Source organism: Neofelis nebulosa, chromosome 7 (assembly GCF_028018385.1).
Source record: "Neofelis nebulosa isolate mNeoNeb1 chromosome 7, mNeoNeb1.pri, whole genome shotgun sequence".
Classification (NCBI taxonomy): domain Eukaryota; kingdom Metazoa; phylum Chordata; class Mammalia; order Carnivora; family Felidae; genus Neofelis; species Neofelis nebulosa.
In genome coordinates, this window is record NC_080788.1 from 62,775,440 (window position 1) to 62,795,390 (window position 19,951).

Sequence of the window (19,951 nt, forward strand, 5' to 3'; positions counted from 1 at the left end):
AGGGTTGAAAGGAAACTAGGTTTTCATCTTTGCTTTAGTGAGACTACTGTTAAGGAAACTGAACACAGAGTTCATAGGCTTATGTTCTTTGCTTACACCTGCTGGCAAACTGGAATGGTAGTTGAGAGCTACCGTGTTAGTTTTGGTTGTCCAGATTCTCTGATATTTTGAATGTATTCTTCTTACTGGATATGATGGAAGTGAACTAGAGCTAAGCATTCAAAAAGAATCTGCCAAGTGTCAAAGGACTTAGGGTCAGCCTGGTAGGAGCTGTGGGGGTGCTTTGAACCAGAAGATGCCATTTTGAGTTTATGAGAGCAGCATTGTATGTGTCCTCGTAGCAGTCTTAGAACACCTGAAAGCATTGGGTGAAGGTGTACTGTAGGAAAACAAAGGGAAAGCCCAATTGTAAAACAGGCCTGGTTTGTAGTGGGAATAGAGAATAAAATCTACCGGGTCTGGAAACCATAGAGTCCCAGGCAGAAGATGAGCACAGGTGTTGAAAGAAGCAAGACAACACCTTGTTTCTTCTTTCTCCTTCCTTCACTGTGGCTCCTAAGTTCCCAGTACAGGAGTAGAAGGCTTATTGCTGGCGCTGTGGGAATCTCTTGTGGCTTTTCCTGTTCTTTGAAAGAAAAATGGACCTTGTTTAAATTGCAGGAAGTGTCTGAGTTCTTTTCGCATCGATAAAACGCGCCAGCCTCACTGGCTGTTTACTGTGAGAACCAACCAGCTCCTCACTGACCCCATTGTGCTCTGTAGACTGGCTGGGGCAGGGCAGTGAGGGGTGGGGGTGCAGGGTCACTGGAACCTGTATTTTATCTCTTTTTTCTCTATACTTTTACATTTTCTGTTTCCTTAAGAAGGGTTGGTTCCATTATAGTCCCCGAGAGACCAAAATCTCCTGGATTTCTTTCACACCTTGAATGCATCTCCCTGTTTCACCTGGAGAAAGATGCACAGTCCTTTAAAAATTCTCTCTTGGAAAAAGGAGATATTATTTCATCTGTTACCCTAATTTTACTGCCATGGGATGTATTCATTTTCTAAGTAGGCTCTTACACAGCTGTGGTAAGAACTTGTGTCTAAGTGAATACTATAAGACTGTACTGCAAGATTGTAGAAGATATTGCAGGAAGGTAGGATAGGTCTGTTCAACATGTTTTGAGATCCTGTTTTAAGAGAGGTTTGTCTTGGCACAGTCAGCCTAATTTCTAGAGAATCATGCTCTTCTTGGCTCTGTGCCCTACTTAGTAACAGGTGGTGCTGTTGTCTAGTGCAGCTTTGGTAGCTTCTAAAAAATTGGGTAATGGATGCCAGGCCCAGAAGGTACCAATGTTTGCACAGAAAGAAACCCATTTTTTCTGCTTATCTTCTAAGGACAAGTACTGGGGGCTGACTTCTCTGTCTAGGATGCTTAACAGAGAAGGAGAAATATTGTTCATTGCTTAAGTATTTTAAGACTATTGCTGCAGTGTCTTTTTCTTAGGCCTTTTCTTTCAGAGTGGTCCAAAGAAATCCAGCCCATCTATTTTCAGTCCCCACGTACACAGTAATAGCTAACAACAGGTGCCACTCTTAATTCTTTTGGGTGCATCAGAGTTCTGTCCTTCAGAGTCTGTATACATCTTCATCTCTGAGCCTTCCTAATCTTAGCATCAGTTTGCTCTAGTTAGCAAAGTAAAGTAGATGTAGGAAGCAGGAATGTGTGAGAACCATTGAATCGTGATTTTGAGATGAAGCTTCTCAGTATGCAGTCACAAGAGATTTATATATGCTTAAATATTTTGGTTGAGGGAGTGGATGTGAATGGAGAGAGAAGATAAGCAGGCTGTAGAAATCTGATGAGCTTAGCTTGCCCAGTGTACTCAATGACTGAAAAATATATGGACTTTTTTTTTTCACCTTCCTGTGCTTTTAATTTTTTTCGAAAAAAGAAAAAAAAAGAAAGAAAGAAACTATTGTCTAAAGCTGATTGGTAGCTCTGTGGGGAATGTTTAGGAGCTATCAAAATTGAGGGATCCCAAGAAATCCAATTAAATGAAAAAGGTAAGGTAATCGTGACAAGAAAACCTTGAGGTTGTTAGGAAAGCGTTGCTCCTTGGTCAGATTTGGAATTTGTACAGGCCTCCTTGTCTCGTGCCAGGGAGAGGGCTTAGCATTCGGCTCTGTCCCAGCTGCAGTCATTTGATTGTGTTGGTAAGGAGACCAACAAAAAGAAGAGCATTTCAATAATCTAAACAGGACCAAACAAAGAGGCTGAACAAAGGTGTGTGCCATAGCTTGGGGGGGAGGGGGGGCGGGGGCAGTGGAGGGAGAGATGTGGCCTGGCAGCATTCCGAAGGTGGGAAAAGGCAAGCTGCAGTGCTGAGGAGTAAACATCCAGGGCCTGTGGCTTTGTAGCAAAAACAGAGTGGCTGATGATTTGTTATGGTGCTGTCAGCACATCCGCTCTTGTTCGGTTTATACAATAATTGTGCACTTGGCAAATAGTGGCGAGAACAGAGAAATCTCCATTCAGAACTCTTGGATTGCTCTCAACAGTCAGCCTCTGCAGTTCTGAGAGGAAAAAACCATGGATTCAAACCCAAAAACTAGGGATAGACAGCATGTTTTTTTAATAGTTTCCTTTTTTACTTCTGTTGCTTAGTTGTCTATGTAATATGTCTATCCTTGGTCTCTCTCTTGTTGCATCCCAGAGCCACTTCCACATGTACTCTTAACTCTCCCAGCCCCTTAAGCCTCATTTCTTCCCCTCTTACTAGCAGTGATTGTTTGGGGCATGTTTATGGACCAGTCTGCAAACAGGAAATTCTACTTCCTGAAATGTGATGGGAGTTGAATGATACTGAATGGATAAGATGAATATTTGGGAGTTAAGTGTTCTGTAAAGATCTCTGGCTAAAATACTCTTTTTTTTTTTTTTTTAATGGGAAGAGGAGAGAGAAAGTGCAAGTTGGTGAATAAAAGCAGCTTCTATTTCACAGAAACCCAGTCTTTATTAAATTACAGTTTAGGATAATGACATTTACCAACCAACCTATTTGAAATCATCCAGGAGAAGGAGTTTGGATTTAAACAAAGGGACAGAATTGGATATGTTTATTTGCATTTCTCAATATTTAAGTGTCTCTGGGGACAGGCAGGAGTAGCCCTTGTTTCTGTTTCTCATGCTTTTAGGGGGTGTAAACCATATAGCCGTAGAACTAGCAGAAACAGACATCTAGAGATAGGATGAACAAGGAGAAACAGGTCACTTACAGCATGTATGACGTGGGCCTCTTGGATGTCCATGTGTACCTGCTATCCCCTGAATAAAGACATGGAGCAGGGAAGCTTTTGAATGCCTTAGCAGCAGATGTCTGTCAATTGCAAGGGAACCTACACCTCCCTCTTTCAGGATACTGCTTCCCAGAGCACTACTGGATCATGATTTAACAGTGCTTTGGATTCTTCTCTAGAGTACTTTTCTGCTCTCATGGTGATAAGCATCCTGGTTGTAATTTTGGCTGCATACAGCTTTGCAGTGAGTGATTTTGCTGCCTCAATTAAATACAGTTTCCCCCCTCCTCCCTCCCTTTTCTTCTCCCCAGGCAAGGAGAGCCTCATCACTGACAGTGGAAAGCTGTATGCCCTTGATGTCCTCCTGACTCGGCTCAAGTCTCAAGGACATAGGGTCCTTATCTACTCCCAGATGACCAGGATGATAGACCTGCTGGAGGTAGGAGAAGGAACCTTGGGGACCTAGGACACCTTGACATTTCACTTGCAGGAATCACATATCTATGACTCATGTCAGTCCTGCCTAATAGGAACCTAGAATTTGTCTTTGTGATTTTAGTGTCTATAAAGGGAGAAGAAGCAGCTCCTGGCAGATGTGAGAATATACAAAGGACTTTTACCTCCTTCCCTACACAAGTGAAGTAGAACATCCCCTACTCCTTCCTTTATTGGGGAACAAATTTCCTAATGTTAAAGTAGATCAGAGCCTAGGAATTACTTAAAAAGTCCTCTGATGGGGAGCCTGGGTGGCTCAGTCGGTTAAGCCTCTGACTTCAGCTCAGGTCATGATCTTGCCTTTTCCGTGTTTGAGCCCCGCATTGGGCTCTGTGCTGACAGCTTGGAGCCTGGAGCCTGCTTTAGATTCTGTGTCTCCCTCTCTCTTTCTGCTCCTCCCTTGATGGTGTGCGTGCTCTGTCTCTCCTTTCTTTCTGAAAAATGAATAAACGTTAAAAAAAAAAAAGTCCTCTGAAATTCTATATGGAAAACAAGATTTAGGATTAGTTTTCTAAGTAAAAAGCCAGAGAACAGCAATTCAATCTGAGTTAATGTAGTGGTCTCAACTTGGATACATACTTCATTCTCTTGGAAGAGCTTTAACAAATACTGATGCCTTGTCCCATCCTCAGAGATTCTTATTTAATAAGTTTGGAATGAGGCCTAGGCATCAGGATATTTGAAAGCTTATGAGGTGATTCTGATATGCAACCAAAGTTGACAACTGTAGGGTTATGGTGAAAGATACAGCTTGTCTTACTGTATATGGCGGCGTCTGTTTCTTTAGTTGCTTCCAGGTTGACATTCTCTCTGCTTTTTTGTCTCAGTGGAGACTAATTACTTAAGAGAGAGGAAGTCATGGAGATCAAACAGGAGAGTGAAAGTGAGGACAAATAATCACAAACTACCAGGATTAGTGTTTAGAGCCAGAAAGTTGGATAGCCACTGGCCAGGAGGCTAAAGCACCTGGATGTAAGTAGTGTATAAATTTTCTCATGTTTTTCCATGGGCTTTACATTGCTAAGGCTGCATATTCTAACCCTGCTACCCCAGGGAGTATTGGACCATGATAATCCCTATCTAGGAATAAGGGACTAGGGATCATATCAGCACAGATGGAATGAAAGGTAGCATAGGGAAGAAGTTTTAGGTTCTTTGGAAGCCAGACCTGGCTTGCTGAATTTTGTCGTAATATTTTTGTGGTCTTTTTAATAATCTGGCAACATCTTTTAGCAAGAGACCTAACAAATGATATTCGAGGTAACTTGAATCACTAAGTCTGGCATTTAATACAGTGTTGAGCCCCTTGATTGCTTTCAACTGGTTGAACTTTCTGGTTTGTCCTATGGAATAGGTCACCTATTTCTATATGATGGAAAAATGTTGGTGGGTGTAAGTCAGTATAACAGAAGTAATTAAGCAGTTGTTTGATGCAGATCTTAACTTATGTTAAGGGTCTTAACAGCAGTAATCCAAAATAAAAGGACTACCTGTATCTTTAATGTTCTGTTCAAAATGATGCCAATAGCCAAAATAAGATGAGTAACTTTACTTTATTGGGGCTCTTTTAGATAAAGTGCACTTGCCTTGTCCTGAAGAGTCAGGGAAACATAGATGAGGTGTGGTGATACTGTACTGCTGTGAATTATAGAAAAAGTAATATGCTAAAGATTTTGTAGGGAAAATGATGATCTTTTTTCCCCAAGGTTATGCCAGTATGTTATAGAGTCCTAAAAGTTGCTTTTAGGAAAGTGCCAAGGGTAAGTGGGGTAAGCTACCAAAAAATAAGCTAGCTCTAGTAGATGAAGATGATTTAAATGTGGTACAGTCCTACATTGTAGTTCCTCATTCTGTATATTATACACTTATAGGTATTCATAAATATTACTAAAATAAGTGATTCAGAGTATGATAGTGAGTTTTGTTAAGGATGAGTGCTATAAACCCTACCCAATAGAGTCACTTCCTATCTCTCTGTAATGCAGCAGGGCTTTGGGAGTGGTTGGGGGGATTTGGGTATTATGGGTAGGTTTTGCAAACATGGCAGCTTGAGAACCTCTTCTAAATGTAGTTGCATCTCTGTTTGGGGAATTCTAAATTAGGGAAAACCAAGTTCAAAGCCTGAACTTCATAACTGCTAACATTCCTTAGCTGTATGGGTAACATGCCTCTAGGATGATGAAGCCAGAAAATGTTGCGACTATTTACATGTTTTACTGAAAAACTAAAATGAAACTCTTATCTGACTTCCTTAATACTATATTATCCTTTTTTCTGTTTGTTTTTATATTATTTTACTCCAGTGAACCACATTCTGTATTTCAGGAGGTTAATCCTCTAAATCTATTTTGTGGGCATAGAACTAAAATGTCCACGATGTTTTATATATGTCTAACCATTTATTGAAATATAATCCTATTGTGAAAAATATATATGATTCTATTGTGGATCTTGGGACAATACAGGATTAGGTCTATATTTCTTTACCTTTTCAAAGAGTATCATGGGTTTTTAAGTCATTGTCATAATAGAAGTTTCCGTAGGGGCGCCTGTGTGGTTCAGCTGGGTAAATGTCCAACTTCAGCTCAGGTCATGGTCTCATGGATTGTGGGTTCAAGCCCCATGTCAGGCTCTGTGCTGATAGCTCAGAGCCTAGAACCAGCTTCAGATTCTGTGTCTCCCTCTCTTCTCCACTCGTGTTCTGTCTGTCTCTCAAAAATAAATAAACGTTTAAAAAAAAAAAAAAAAGGCTTTCACTGTAAACATTCGTTAGAACCACATATCAGGGTTTTTTTTTTAAGTTTATTTATTTATTTTGAGAGAATGCAAGTGGAGGAGGGATAAAGAGAGAGAATCTCAAGTGGGCTCCGCACCATCACTGCAGAGCCCAATGCAGGCTCAAACGCATGAACCATGAGATCATTACCTGAGCTGAAGTCGGTTGCTTAAACTTAACTGAGTCATCCAGGTGCCCCATAGCCGTGTATCAGCTTTAAAACGTGACCTGGCAGGGGCGCCTGGGTGGCTCAGTTGGTTAAGCGGCTGACTTCGGCTCAGGTCATGATCTCACGGTCCATGAGTTCGAGCCCCGCGTCGGGCTCTGTGCTGACAGCTCGGAGCCTGGAGCCTGCTTCAGATTCTGTGTCTCCCTCTCTCTGACCCTCCCCCGTTCATGCTCTGTCTCTCTGTCTCAAAAATAAATAAACATTAAAAAAAAAAGTTTTAAAAAACGTGACCTGGCACATGAACGCTGAGGATCATATTATAGAAAGGCCCTTCCGATCTGCATAAATGCTTTTTCCCTTGAGTACACTTGACCTTTTCTTTAAAAAAAAAAAAGTACCTTGACCTTTGCCTTCCTTCTTCATTCTTAATGTGTTGTAGGTTTTGTTTGGTTAGTTTTAGATTAAAAAAAAATCCCCCCCCCCCCCAGCATTTTCTTTTTACCATAGCATGTTACACCTTGTATATAAGAGGGAAAGAAAAGCTTTCAGTAGAGCAAGACATGGAAACTCACATTGGGGGCATTGAAGCTCTGTTTTGTAACTGTGGAGCACATCAGCATCTCTTTCATCCAACAGCCTCTTTGGGCTTTTTATTCTGTGCCTTAGCCTTGGCTATCTTTTTTACTGTTTCTAGGACTCAGAAGAACCAAAAGACAGTAAAAATCCACATACTTCTGTATGACCAGGTTTGTATTTTGTGAGAAATACTAGTTCTGGGCACTTAGTATTTGCTCAGTATTTTTTGAAGTGACTGATAGACTCTTTCTCTTGCTCAAAAATCTGACTTTAAGTTTCTTGTGAATATATCAGATCTTATTCCAAGGAGAATTCTATATTCACAAATGTTTTATTCTTTCCCATGGTATCCAAATACCATTTCTGGATAGGGGATAAAAAAGCAGGCTGCTAAACTTCCAGGGCCAGAAGTTTTTAGTGTGCCACAGGCAAAAGCCAAAGCTTTGGATAGGGGAGAATATTTTAGATCACTAAATATTGTGCTATGGATTTATTTTATATTTACTGAATCACCTGTAAGGTCTTTGCTGGTGAGGGTACTGGGGGGAAACAGACATGGCCCCTTTGCAGTTAGGATGATGGCATCCACCTGTATGTCAAACAAAACTTTTCCTGCCACCACCATTTTTACCCTAGTTTGGAAACTCCCCGACCCCCACCACCATATTCTGATAGTTGCCGAAAGCTTTTAACTCACTACAGATGACTTACATCATCTTTGGGTTGTCTCATTTGAGGTTCATTCCTGTTACATCAAGCAACTGAGTGTGTACTTTAAGGAAATAAGCTTCAGTATTTTCTATGCAATACAAAAGTATTTGGAACAGGTCAGCCAGCTGGTGCTGTATGTGGTGTAATTGTTAAGTATTGTAACCCAGACAAATCTTGAACTGCACCAATACATTAAAATAGTGCAATACAGTATTAAATCCAGATAATCTATAGCTAATGATGACATTTAAGACACTAGGTTGTGTAACTTGCCCAGTCAGCAAGTACCTCCTAGAGGAGGATTCATCCTTAATAGATGTTCTATCATTTATGAGCTGGCTTCTCTTAGAAGTCCCAAATTACCTTTGGGAGCTGTGATTCTAAACATACTGGGAAGCTGGGTATTCTAAAAGCTGCTCCATGGAATGAAAAGCAAATTGGGATCAAGCATTCTGATTACGTTTTAGGAATGATGGAAGGAAATGTGTCAGCTTACAACCACACTATGTTTATTCTGCTTCATTCATTCATTTCTTTTCCATGCTGACTATGAGCAAGGCATCGTGCTAGGCAGATGTGAATGTAAGTTAAATGTGATCTTTGATTTCGAGGAGTGTATCTAGTGGAGGATATATACCACATACAACACACACACACAACTATCAAGTGTACCCTGATACCAGTGGCCAAAATGAAGCATAAACGGAGCTGAAGATAGCAAAAGGGATACATTTATTTCTAACTGGGTCACTTGAAGAAGGGTTCACATAGATAGTGACATCCGAACTGAACTTAAATAGAATTTCAACCATCAGGGAGAAGGACATTCCAGACTAAGGAAGCCAGGTGTACAAAGGCACAGAGATGGGAAGGTACAAGACATTTGTGGGGACTAGCTCAGTGTGATTGGATCATGTGGTGTAGGAGAAAAGGGAGTAACACAAGTATTATGAAAGCAGATTATGGTGGGCCTATGTGTCCCTTGTGATTAGGTCTTGCTCCAAAAGACTCTTTGTATTAGATAAGGGAAGGATGGCTGCCATATTTCACTCATTTTGCAATTTGCTTGGACAATAGAGAGGTTGTAATAGACTTTGAGATGAGCCTTACTTTTTGCTGGTGTTAGGCCCCAAAGATGGAAAGGGGCATGTTCAGAAAAATAAAGTTAGGCCAGGTCTGCAGGTTTGTGAATCATACCAAGTCTTTCCCCCAAATTGTTTTGGGAAAGTGAAATTGGGTTTAAATGAACAGCAGAGGCAACTTTGAAATAGAAAAGACTCAGAATGGAAGATTCATGTTAGGGATATATAAACATTTGCCTTTAGTTTTTCAAATGCCCAGTTATCCTTTCTTTATGATGATAATGGATGGAGGTTATGGACAACATGTTTAAGAACCATATAGAGGCACCTGGGTGGCTCGGTTAAGCATCCAACTTTTTGTTTCAGCTCAGGTCATGATCACATGTTTCCTGGGATTAAGCCCTGCATCAGGCTCTCTGCCGAGAGGCTCTCTGCCGAGAGGCTCTCCCTCAAAAAAAATAAAAACTTTAAAAAAAAAAAAAAAAAAAGAACCTTACATGGCTTCTCCCTCACACACCACCACCACCTTTTTCCCCCCTACTGTTCCATGTGAGAAGCAGTACAGGGGTTAAGCCAGAGGCTCTGGCACCAATTAACTTGAGTTCCATTACCCACTGCCTGTGTAACTTTAGAGACTTAACATCTGTAAAATGGGAGGGACGATAATAACACCTACCTTAAAGGCTACTGTAGTGAGGATTAGATACGCAAAACCAGGTAAAATGTATAGCATAGTGATTGTCACTTAGTAAACGTTCGTTAAGTGCTAGCCATCATCATTACCACTACTGCTTCAGGATGAACCTAGTCCCTTTGTGATACATCTTTGGGTGTGTGAAAGTTTGCTTTTATTTAGTATACTTTAAAGGAGAGGTACTTGCTGAAGCTATTTTGAGTTATGCCGATACCTCCGCAGCTACTGTTTCATTTTCTTATTTAAAAAAAATTTTTTTTAATGTTTATTTACTTTTGACAGAGAGAGAGAGACAGAGCATGAGGGGGGAGGGGCAGAGAGAAAGGGAGATCCGAATCTGAAGCAGGCTCCAGGCTCTAAGCTGTCAGCACAGAGCCCGACACGGGGCTCAAACTCATGGACCATGAGATCATGACCTGAGCCGAAGTTGGACGCTCAACCGACTGAGCCACCCAGGTGCCCCTGTAGCCAGTTTTAAATGTGGCTTTATAGATATGATCCAGAACTGACCTGTCTTCTCGATGTGTATTCTAAGAGTGGTTTTCAAATTGGTGGGGTCCAGTAGAGGACAGAATTCCTAGGTAGAGATGAAGCAGGTGGGACCCTAGACTCCCCCTTCTTCATCAACCAGAATAATAATGCATTTTATCTATTTTATATTAGGAGGTTTTCATATCAGATTTTGCTTGGAAAAAACAGTTCCAGGGTTTTTAAGATAGTATAGGATATGATCCACAACAGTGTTTCTCAAACTTAAATGTACTTACAAATAACATATTTAAAAAAATTTTTTAATGTTTATTTTTGAGAGAGAGAGACAGAGAGTGTGAGCAGGGGAAGGGCAGAGAGAGGGAGACACAGAATCCAAAGCAGGCTCCAGGCTCTGAGCTGTCAGCACAGAGCCTGATGTGGGGCTCAAACTCCCAAACCGCAAGATCATGGCTTAGGCCAAGGGTGGACGCTTAACCACCTGAGTCACCCAGGCTCCCCAGGTAATACATGTTAAAATACAAATTCTGATTCATTAGTTATAGGATGGATCTCTCAATTCTGCACTTTTTTAAAAGTTTATTTATTTTTGAGAGAGGTGGGGGAGACGGAGGGAGAGAGAATCCTAACCAGGCTCTGCGCAGTCAGCACAGAACTGGATGCAGGACTCAAACTCACAAACCATGAGATCATGACCTGAGCTGAAATTAAGAGGTTGGGTGCTTAACTGACTGAACCACCCAGGCGCCCCCCCCTCAATTCTGCATTTTTTGTTTGTTTTTTAATGTTTATGTATTTTGGGGGGGGGGGCGAGGTACAGAGAGATAAGAAAGAGAATCCCAAGCAGGCTGTGCACTCTGTGCACAGAGCCAGACACAGGACTTGATCCCACAGACTGCAAGATCATGACCTGATCAGAAGAGTGGACACTTAACTGACTGAGCCACCCAGGTACAGTTAATGCAGTTCTGCATTTTTAACAAACTGCTGGTGTTTCCAAGTGCTGCTTCTCTGAGGACCATGCTGCAATAGCAAGATTCTAAGGGACCATGTTCTGCCTTCTTTTTGTAGTGGTGGTTCTCAGCTGCAGATATAGGTTATCTATTGCACTCATCTTTGGAGCTTTAAAACAAACAAACAAACAAAAAAACCACTCCGGGCCCTAGCCCAGACCTACAGAGTCTGAATTTCTGGGGTGGTTCCAGGCACATGTATTTTTAATCCTGGTTGAGAATCACTGCTCAAATACCAAAAGTACATCTTGTCCATAACCCCTTTGGCTTCTTCAATAATTTTTAAAAATAGTATCTGCTAGAATTGTATAGCTCTCGAGACTTCCTAAATGTTAAAAGCCATATTTTTTATTTTATTAGTTTAAGCAGTATTAGAATTTACTTTGGTTGGTAGTTAGTGATCCACAAGAATCCACTTGAGAGTACTAATGTTCATATTTGTTTATAAAGGAGGATACTAAATTATGAGACCTCTGGAAGAGAAAGAAGGTCTATATTTGGTTTCCCTTCTGTCTTTGCTTCTTTTAGTGGAACAAAAAGAATTGCTTTACAAGGCTCTAGGAAATCTAATCATTCTGGTGGATCATTTTCTAAGTCTTTCCTAAATACCAAAAGGGACTTGAGTGAGAGATACCTTGGTGTATACAGAGTACCATGTATAAGGAAGGACTGGATAATGGTTGGTCTTTCTGTCCTGTAGCCCTCTTTAATGCACAGGAGTGCTAAGCATGACATAGTTCCTACAAACCACAACAGTCATCCAGCAAGTGGAAATCGGCCAGCAGTGGCCCTCAGACATGGGCATAAAGTACAAAGAGTTGGGGCATGACTGGGAATGTTTAAAATGAATCTTAGAAAACATTGTGATGGGAGTACGTAGGCGGCTCAGTTGATTGAGCATCTGACTCTTGATTTTGGCTTCGGTCATGATCCCAGGGTCATGGGATCGAGCGCCATGTCAGGCTCTACTTGGAGCCTGCTTGAGATTCTCTTTCTCTCTCTCTCCTTCTGCCCCTCTCCCCTGCTCGCATGCTGTCTGTCTGTCTCTCTCAAATTAAAAAAGAAAAAGAAGAAAACATTTTGATGTAGAGATTGTTAAATGGAAATAGATATATAGCGTACATATATATTTCTTGGACGTAGATTTTTTTTCAAGTAGGCTCCATGCTCAGCACAGAGCCCAGTGTGGGACTTGAACTCACAACTGTGAGATAAAGACTTGAGCTGAGATCAAGAGTCGGTTGCTCAACTAACTGAGCCACTGTGGTGCCCTTGGAGGTAGATTTTTTTAAAATAAATTTTCAAAAGTGCTGGAGTTACTTATCAAACCATTTATTATTAGAATTTGTATTTTGATTTAACAAAATAGAATTCAATTTTATACTAAATCATTAGATGTTGTTAAGATCATAGAAAAACTGAACTAAGAATAGAAGTGGGCACAGGTCTTGAAATTAGTGGTTGGAAGAAATGAGGCATTTCTTTCCAGATTATGTATCTTTTCTAAACCACCTAGAATTTTAGACATCTAAAATGGCTTTGGTATAGCCAGAATTTTTGAATGAAGAAAATACTGAATTGCTTTTTTATCTCCGCCTTTATCTTTTAGCTGTTTTTCTGTGGTATAAGGATGTAGACATTCCTGTATTCTTCATTTAACTGCTTTTTCCATGTCCATTTACTTGTTTTGAAGCTGTTTACTGAAATCAGATCTAAACTCATCTAAGCCTTCTGAAATCCCACTGCTTCCCTGAGTGGGAGAGCAAAGGCTTAAAGCAGTAAACGGAAAAGATTCACTTTTTTTGCCTCAGTAACAAGCTCTGTAGTCAGTGTTGGTTTGAATATGGTCTAGGATTAATATCTCTGGTGTTGTGTTGACCTTGACACATAACTGATGTCAACAGCAAGATCTATAAGAATATTTCATTCATCAGTGCTCTCACTAAGGTTAGAAGTTCTGGTTCAGAAGGCAAGATTGCCTGTGCAGAAAGCCTACCTTGTGGTTAAAGTCCAACCTGTGGGATATATGTGTGTATAATCTAGTTATTTGGTTGTTCTGGATGGCAGCATCCCTGACTGTATTAGCTGCCAAGGTATAGTGAGCCTCTAAAGACTATCATCGTGCTCTCATTTTTTCATTTTTTCCTGAATCCCTCCTTATCTAAAACACCCGCTACTCTTCTGCCATTAATCCAGTTCCAACAGGGCCGTACCACTAAATATGAACTTGAAGCTCTTCTTTGACTGAATATGTTCTATCCCTCTTTGATTATCAAAGCCCTTGAAGAATCACTTGAGACAAAGAAATAGTAAAAATATATGCAAAGCACAATGAAGATATGTGCCTCAGTGAGCTTGTCTACTTTGTTGACCAGCCTCACCTCATAGGTACCATAGCCAGAGTCCTCTGCCAAACCAATACGAAAAAGCCAAGGGTTTTTCATATTCACTTGCTATAAGAGTAGGCTACCACATTCACTACATGAACTGCACCCAACTGTAGCAACCTTGTGTGCTGCAGTACCCAGCCAGGTATGATATGAGCTACCTATGAGAATATTGAAATAAAAGAACATTTAACCATAGGAAAGTAATTAATATAGACATCTTCCAAATGTGGAAATAACTAGTCTTTTTCAGTAGGGAAAGTTACTTTAGAAATGATCATTGTTGGGGCGCCTGGGTGGCACAGTCGGTTAAGCGTCCGACTTCGGCCAGGTCACGATCTCGCGGTCCGTGAGTTCGAGCCCCGCGTCAGGCTCTGGGCTGATGGCTCGGAGCCTGGAGCCTGTTTCCGATTCTGTGTCTCCCTCTCTCTCTGCCCCTCCCCCGTTCATGCTCTGTCTCTCTCTGTCCAAAAATAAATAAAAAACGTTGAAAAAAAATTAAAAAAAAAAAAAAAAAAAGAAATGATCATTGTTTCATGGTATTTCTTACAAATAAGCAGCTGTGTTGAGTTTTTGATAACGGTTCCTCTACAGATGGACTTTCTGAAGTGTAATCCATATTATTAGGGGTGAAGAAAGAGGAAATCAGTGCTCATTTGGCCATCATCTGTAAGAAGAATTGCAGCTTCTAAGAATGGCAATATGTTCTCTCCATTGCATCTCTTGAAGTTTCTTCTCTATTCTTAAAAGTTGTAATTCCTTTTCTAGATGATGTTAAGAACATTCTCTGCCATGGAAGGTTACCTTGTCTTCTGTTCACTCTGATGCTTAGGCCTCCCTTAACAATGATGCATGCTCTGCTGGGAGAAGGAAACTTAGGCTGTAAATTCAAGGATATTGGTCAGCAAGGATATGTTGGGGAGAAAAGCACTAGGGTGAGTGTTACTTATGGAAAGAAAACTGGATATTCTATAGCTGTGAGAAACATCTGGCTGCTGACTGAAAGGCCATTTTTGTTTGGAAATTGCATTTTGTTTTGTTTTCATGAAACCTACTGAAATCTGCAGGAACAAGATTAGTTTCCAAGTTGAAACTGAGGGTGGCTATACTCTTCATGTTACCCTCAATTTTCACATATTGGCAATAAATTCATTTACAAATTAAATTCTTGTACTTTTAAGATTAGTCTCTCATTTTGGATATGATGACTTGCCCCCATTATGGATGAGGTGGTAGGTAGGTAGATGTTGTGGGAATTAGAATACAGTAATTTGCCTCAGACTTACATGTTTTCACTCTGATTGGCAGGAATACATGGTTTACAAGAAGCATACCTACATGAGGCTTGATGGTTCCTCCAAGATCTCAGAGAGGCGGGACATGGTTGCTGATTTTCAGAACAGGTAATGTTAAGGGGAATTACAGAAATTCGCGTTTGATTTACCTCTAATGCTTAAGATGATGAGTTTAAAAGAAATGTCAGCATATCTCAGGTTGTTAAGCAGTTGTGTTCTGCCATTTTAAGAGGTAGCTAAATCTGTTTATAGTGGTTCAGATCTATATGTGCGGGAGAGAAAAAAATGAATACTCGATAATTCCTTTATTCACAATATACCTTTTTACCAAATCAGCACCCTTTTCTTTGGTCAATAAAAGAAATGATTTCTGAGTGTAAACCAAGATCCTCCTTTATGTGGAAAATGTATGAGTAGAAAGAAGTCCACAAGGCTATATTCTAAATGTTAACAATGGCTATCTCTGGATATTGACTTATAGTTGATTATTGGTTTGTTTTGCTTACCTCTTTTGTGTAAATTTAAAGAAAAATACCTTCCTTTTTCCTGTTTTCCCTCTAGCATTGTAGTAATACATAATACAGTGCAGTATGACAAATTGCAGTGATGTGGAATCTATTCAGCTGGCAGCTCTCAGTTACAGTACTTCTCCCACCTGATAATGAGCCTATGAAATTTCAGGTACTGCCTGCTGGATGCTGATGGCTTACAGAGCCATAATTATCCTAAGTGCAGGTTCTCATGTAATAAGCAGAGTCTGGTTACTGCTCCCTAAAAGCGAAGCTCCACTAGCTACTAATAGGCTGCTAAATTCCACCCTTATATTTTCTTCCCTAGACCTGGATAACTAAAGAATAGAGTAGATCTTAATGTGCTGCTGTAAATCACAACAGTTGTGCATTTCTGGGCTTTAATTGTTGTAGTCTATTAATATTTAACTTTTGAATTCTTGGGAAGAAAATTAGGCACATAGCCATTTGTATTTAGGTTACTATTTTTAATTTCTTTCATTTCACTTTTAAAGCATGGTTTACTTCAAATGTAAAACAATTTTGGGGTATCTGGGTGGCTCTGTGCTGACAGCTCAGAGCCTGGAGCCTGCTTTGGCTTCTGTGTCTCCCTCTCTCTCTGCCCCTCCCCTGCTCATGCCCTGTCTCTCTCTCTCAAAAACAAAATAAACATTAAAAAAAGAATTTTTTTTTTTTTAATGTAAAACAACTTAGCATAAAACAAATTCATAGTTCAACATAGAGTGCCCTGTGATTGAAAATTTTGCTCCTTTATAATGAAGCACAGGTAAGATAAACCCTGTTTTGGTTTACAGTCTGTACTCAAGCCAGTAACTCCTAAGTTGAAATTATACATGTGAGGGGCGCCTGGGTGGCGCAGTCGGTTAAGCGTCCGACTTCAGCCAGGTCACGATCTCGCGGTCCGTGAGTTCGAGCCCCGCGTCAGGCTCTGGGCTGATGGCTCGGAGCCTGGAGCCTGTTTCCGATTCTGTGTCTCCCTCTCTCTCTGCCCCTCCCCCGTTCATGCTCTGTCTCTCTCTGTCCCAAAAATAAATAAAAAAACGTTGAAAAAAAAAATTAAAAAAAAAAAAAAAAAAAAAAAGAAATTATACATGTGAATTAAAGTGGCTGTTTGGCCGACAGTGGAGGGGAAGATCTGCTTTGGACCTATTTGAGTTTGTTACCTTGGAGCAACTGTGTGTGGCTGGCCTAACCTAGCTTCTTACCTAGCAGAAGCTATGGGCAGATTTTTAAATTGATTATTTGAGACATGTATATCCATAGTACAGCTGACTCTCAAATAACATGGGTTTTGACTCCATAGGTCCACTTATACATGGATTTTTTTGATAAATATGAAACACTACTGTAAATGTATTTTCTCTACCTTATGATTTTCTTAATAACATTTTCTTTTCTCTAGCTTACTTTATTAAGTAAGATTACAATATGTAATGCACATAACATACAAAATGTGTATTAATCAACGGCTTATATTATCGGTAAGCTTCCAGTCCACAGTAGGCAATTCATAGTTAATTTTGGGGAGAGTCAAAAGTTATACCCAGATTTTTTACTGTGCCAGGAGGTTGGTGCCCCTAAACCCCCTGCATTGTTCAAGGGTCAACCGTAGTGCTTCTCAACCCCATCATATTGTTAATCATCCTGCCCTAGAAAAAATTTTTTGCCAGCTGATCTTCATCTTTTCTTGATTCTGAAATCAAATGAAACATATTTTACTTTGTTCTTGCCGACTCCAACGTAAAAGCTTCAACTCTTAGATATATCCCTCTAGTCTTTAATATGTATGTGGTTATATTCACGTGTTTGATAACCATATTATAGATGTGATTGTGTTTCCTGATTCCTTCCCCTTAACGTTATATCATAAACATCTTTATGTATCATTTAAAAAAATCTTTGTAATAAATTTCAATGACTAATATTTCATTACACTGGATATTTATACTGTATTTCTGTTGTTAAAATGTTGAGTGAGTATCTTTGTTTACAAAACTTTGTCATCATTTTAGTTTTCTTAATACAAATTCAAACAAGGGAAATTACTGACCGTAAGGGGATATGAACATTTAAGACTATGCTGATTGTTATATTGCCTTGTACAGAGTTCTGATTTAGAGTCCAACCAGAGCTGTAGTATGTTCACATGTAATGATTTGGTCTTCTGAGTTGTAGAGGTACAGCTCTTCTAGCGGACCCAGTGGACGTGAGATCCCAGACACTATATTTTATAGTGACCTTCTAGTGAAAAAAATCAGTAGATGTATCTAATTTATTACTTCTAAAATCTTTTATTGAACTTGTGGACAGTTGTTTTAGCACTCGCAGTATCGTGTGATAGTTTTGGAAACCTTAGCTCTAAAAGAAGGGTATTTTCACCATTAACTGTACTAGATGTGCTTAATAAATACATGACTTTCTTTGGGGAACGTTCCTTGAATTTCCAGACCCTAGAACTGTGAGTCAGTAGGAAGCAGTGAGTTTTATTTAGGTTCAACATTTGAGTAACCATCATTTTAAAACCTGCATTTAATATTAGGCAAAATGAAACAAACAGACGAATGTGTCTTTCCCTGCCTACATTATGAGCTAGACACATGACAGAGTTGGGATTGCAGCTAGAATATAATCTCCTGCTTCTTGTATATGGAGTCCGAACTGTGCCAGTGCTATCAGAAGCTTATCAGACAGACCCCGTCAAATGGGAAAAAATTCTCAACTTGTAAATTTGAGTGGCTGAGGTAGCCCAATATAGAGAAAAAGACAGGTGTTTTTGAAAATGAAGAAGTCTGCCTTGCCAAATATTTTCATTATTAATGAAAAGACATCAAAAGAAAAAAAAAAAGTAGTTTCAGCTAGAGAGCCCTGTGGCTCAAAGGTCAGCCAGAGTAAACAAGAACTCCTATAAAAAGCCATTTACATTCCCTTCATACAAGATTTATTTATGAGGGATCCTTCCAGGAAAGAGTCTGACTGAGACTAAAGACTGTTTGGCCAGGATGTCCTGACTGGGCAACATTCAGAACATGTGATCAGTGCATGATCCTAGAAGCCATTCACAAGGTCTTTGCTCTGGAGCGCCTTGGCCTTTGCTTCCCTTCCTCCTACCCCATGACATTTAGCAAATAGACCCCCCCCCCCATTATCTGATCACTTGGGGTGACCCTTTGGAAAATATGAGAAAAAGTGAGTGTAGCATCAAGTTTTCTTGGTGAGAGTGTTGTAGACTTCCAGTGTTGTCTTTCATTCTGGTTCTTTTTTCATTCAGCAAGTCTTCACTGCAGTCAGTCAGGCTACATACCCAGCACTGTTTGGGTATTCTGGTGCAGAGTAGCCTCAATGGGTCATTAAATGAGAATAAGAGTGAGACCTGAGCATATCTTTGCTACATGATTTCATAGGGTCCTTCACAGACCACCCAAAAGCCTGGTCTTTTCAAAGGCATGTTCCAACAGAAACCCTGAGTTGAAATTCTTTTTCAGCCCCCTAGAGGGCACCCAAACCATCATGATGCTTCAGGGATTCTGTTTTCTTTTCTTTAGTCAAAGTCCCCAAACATTAATTCACATTATCAATACTAGATTTGTTAAGTTGAAAAGAACTACTCAGCAGTTTGATTTAGGTGTTTTTGTTTATAAATGATCCAATACTGTTATCCAGAATGAACAATAATTTAACAACCCAAGGTTTCCATAATTCTTATTTTTCCATTACTGTGTGATAAAATGATATTGAATACAGCCAAAAAGTTACCATCTGCCTTATCATTAAAAGGCATCTTCTGTTTTCTTTTTTTGAGGTGTTTTTTCCGTATATAGTTAATATCCCAAAAAAAAGTGTCTTCTAGCATTATATTTCTAAGTTTTGCTGCTGACTTATTTTTACCTACATTTCCTTCACTGTTTTTCTATACCTGGTCCTTGTTTATAAATCATTACCATATCTGGGGAATTATCTCTCTGGCTGTCCAGACTATGGAAATGACCCGTCTTTCTGTCTCTACCCTTTCTTTTTGCTTTTTTTTTTTTTTAATGTTTGTTTATTTTTGAGAGAGAGAGCAAGCAGGGGAGGGACAGTGGAGAGAGAGAATCCCAAGCAAGCTCCTTGCTGTCAGCACAGAGCCCAACATGGTGCTTGAGCTCATGAGCTGTGAGATTATGACCTGAGCCAAAATCAAAAGTCAGGACGCTTAACTGACCAAGCCACCCAGGTACCCCTTTGCCTCTGCCCTTCCTTATATTGCAGTTCCCAGTTGCTTTCTACCTCCCTCCCTGTCTCATCCCTCTTCCCCTGCTCGCTCCCCTTGCTCAAGTCTGGACTTGTTTAGGAATAACCAAAAGAGTCCTAGCTGTTGGGTGCTTCTATCAGCTCTCACAAGGGTGTTGGAGAGAACCTTCTGACCCCTGCTTCTGTATCCACCAAAGCAGGAGAGAGAAGTATGTGGAAGAGCAA

The 19,951-nt window shown here is 40.1% G+C and overlaps 1 protein-coding gene across 2 annotated transcripts in view; it reads left to right on the forward strand.

Moving 5' to 3' along the window:
- INO80 (INO80 complex ATPase subunit) overlaps positions 1-19,951 on the forward strand; it is a 137,565-nt gene that overhangs the window by 97,547 nt on the left and 20,067 nt on the right. For both annotated transcript variants that reach the window (XM_058738153.1, XM_058738154.1), the window contains exons 27-28: positions 3,594-3,721; positions 14,983-15,077. In XM_058738153.1, the coding sequence (XP_058594136.1) occupies positions 3,594-3,721; positions 14,983-15,077 (223 nt within the window). The remainder of the gene's footprint in view (positions 1-3,593; positions 3,722-14,982; positions 15,078-19,951) is intronic.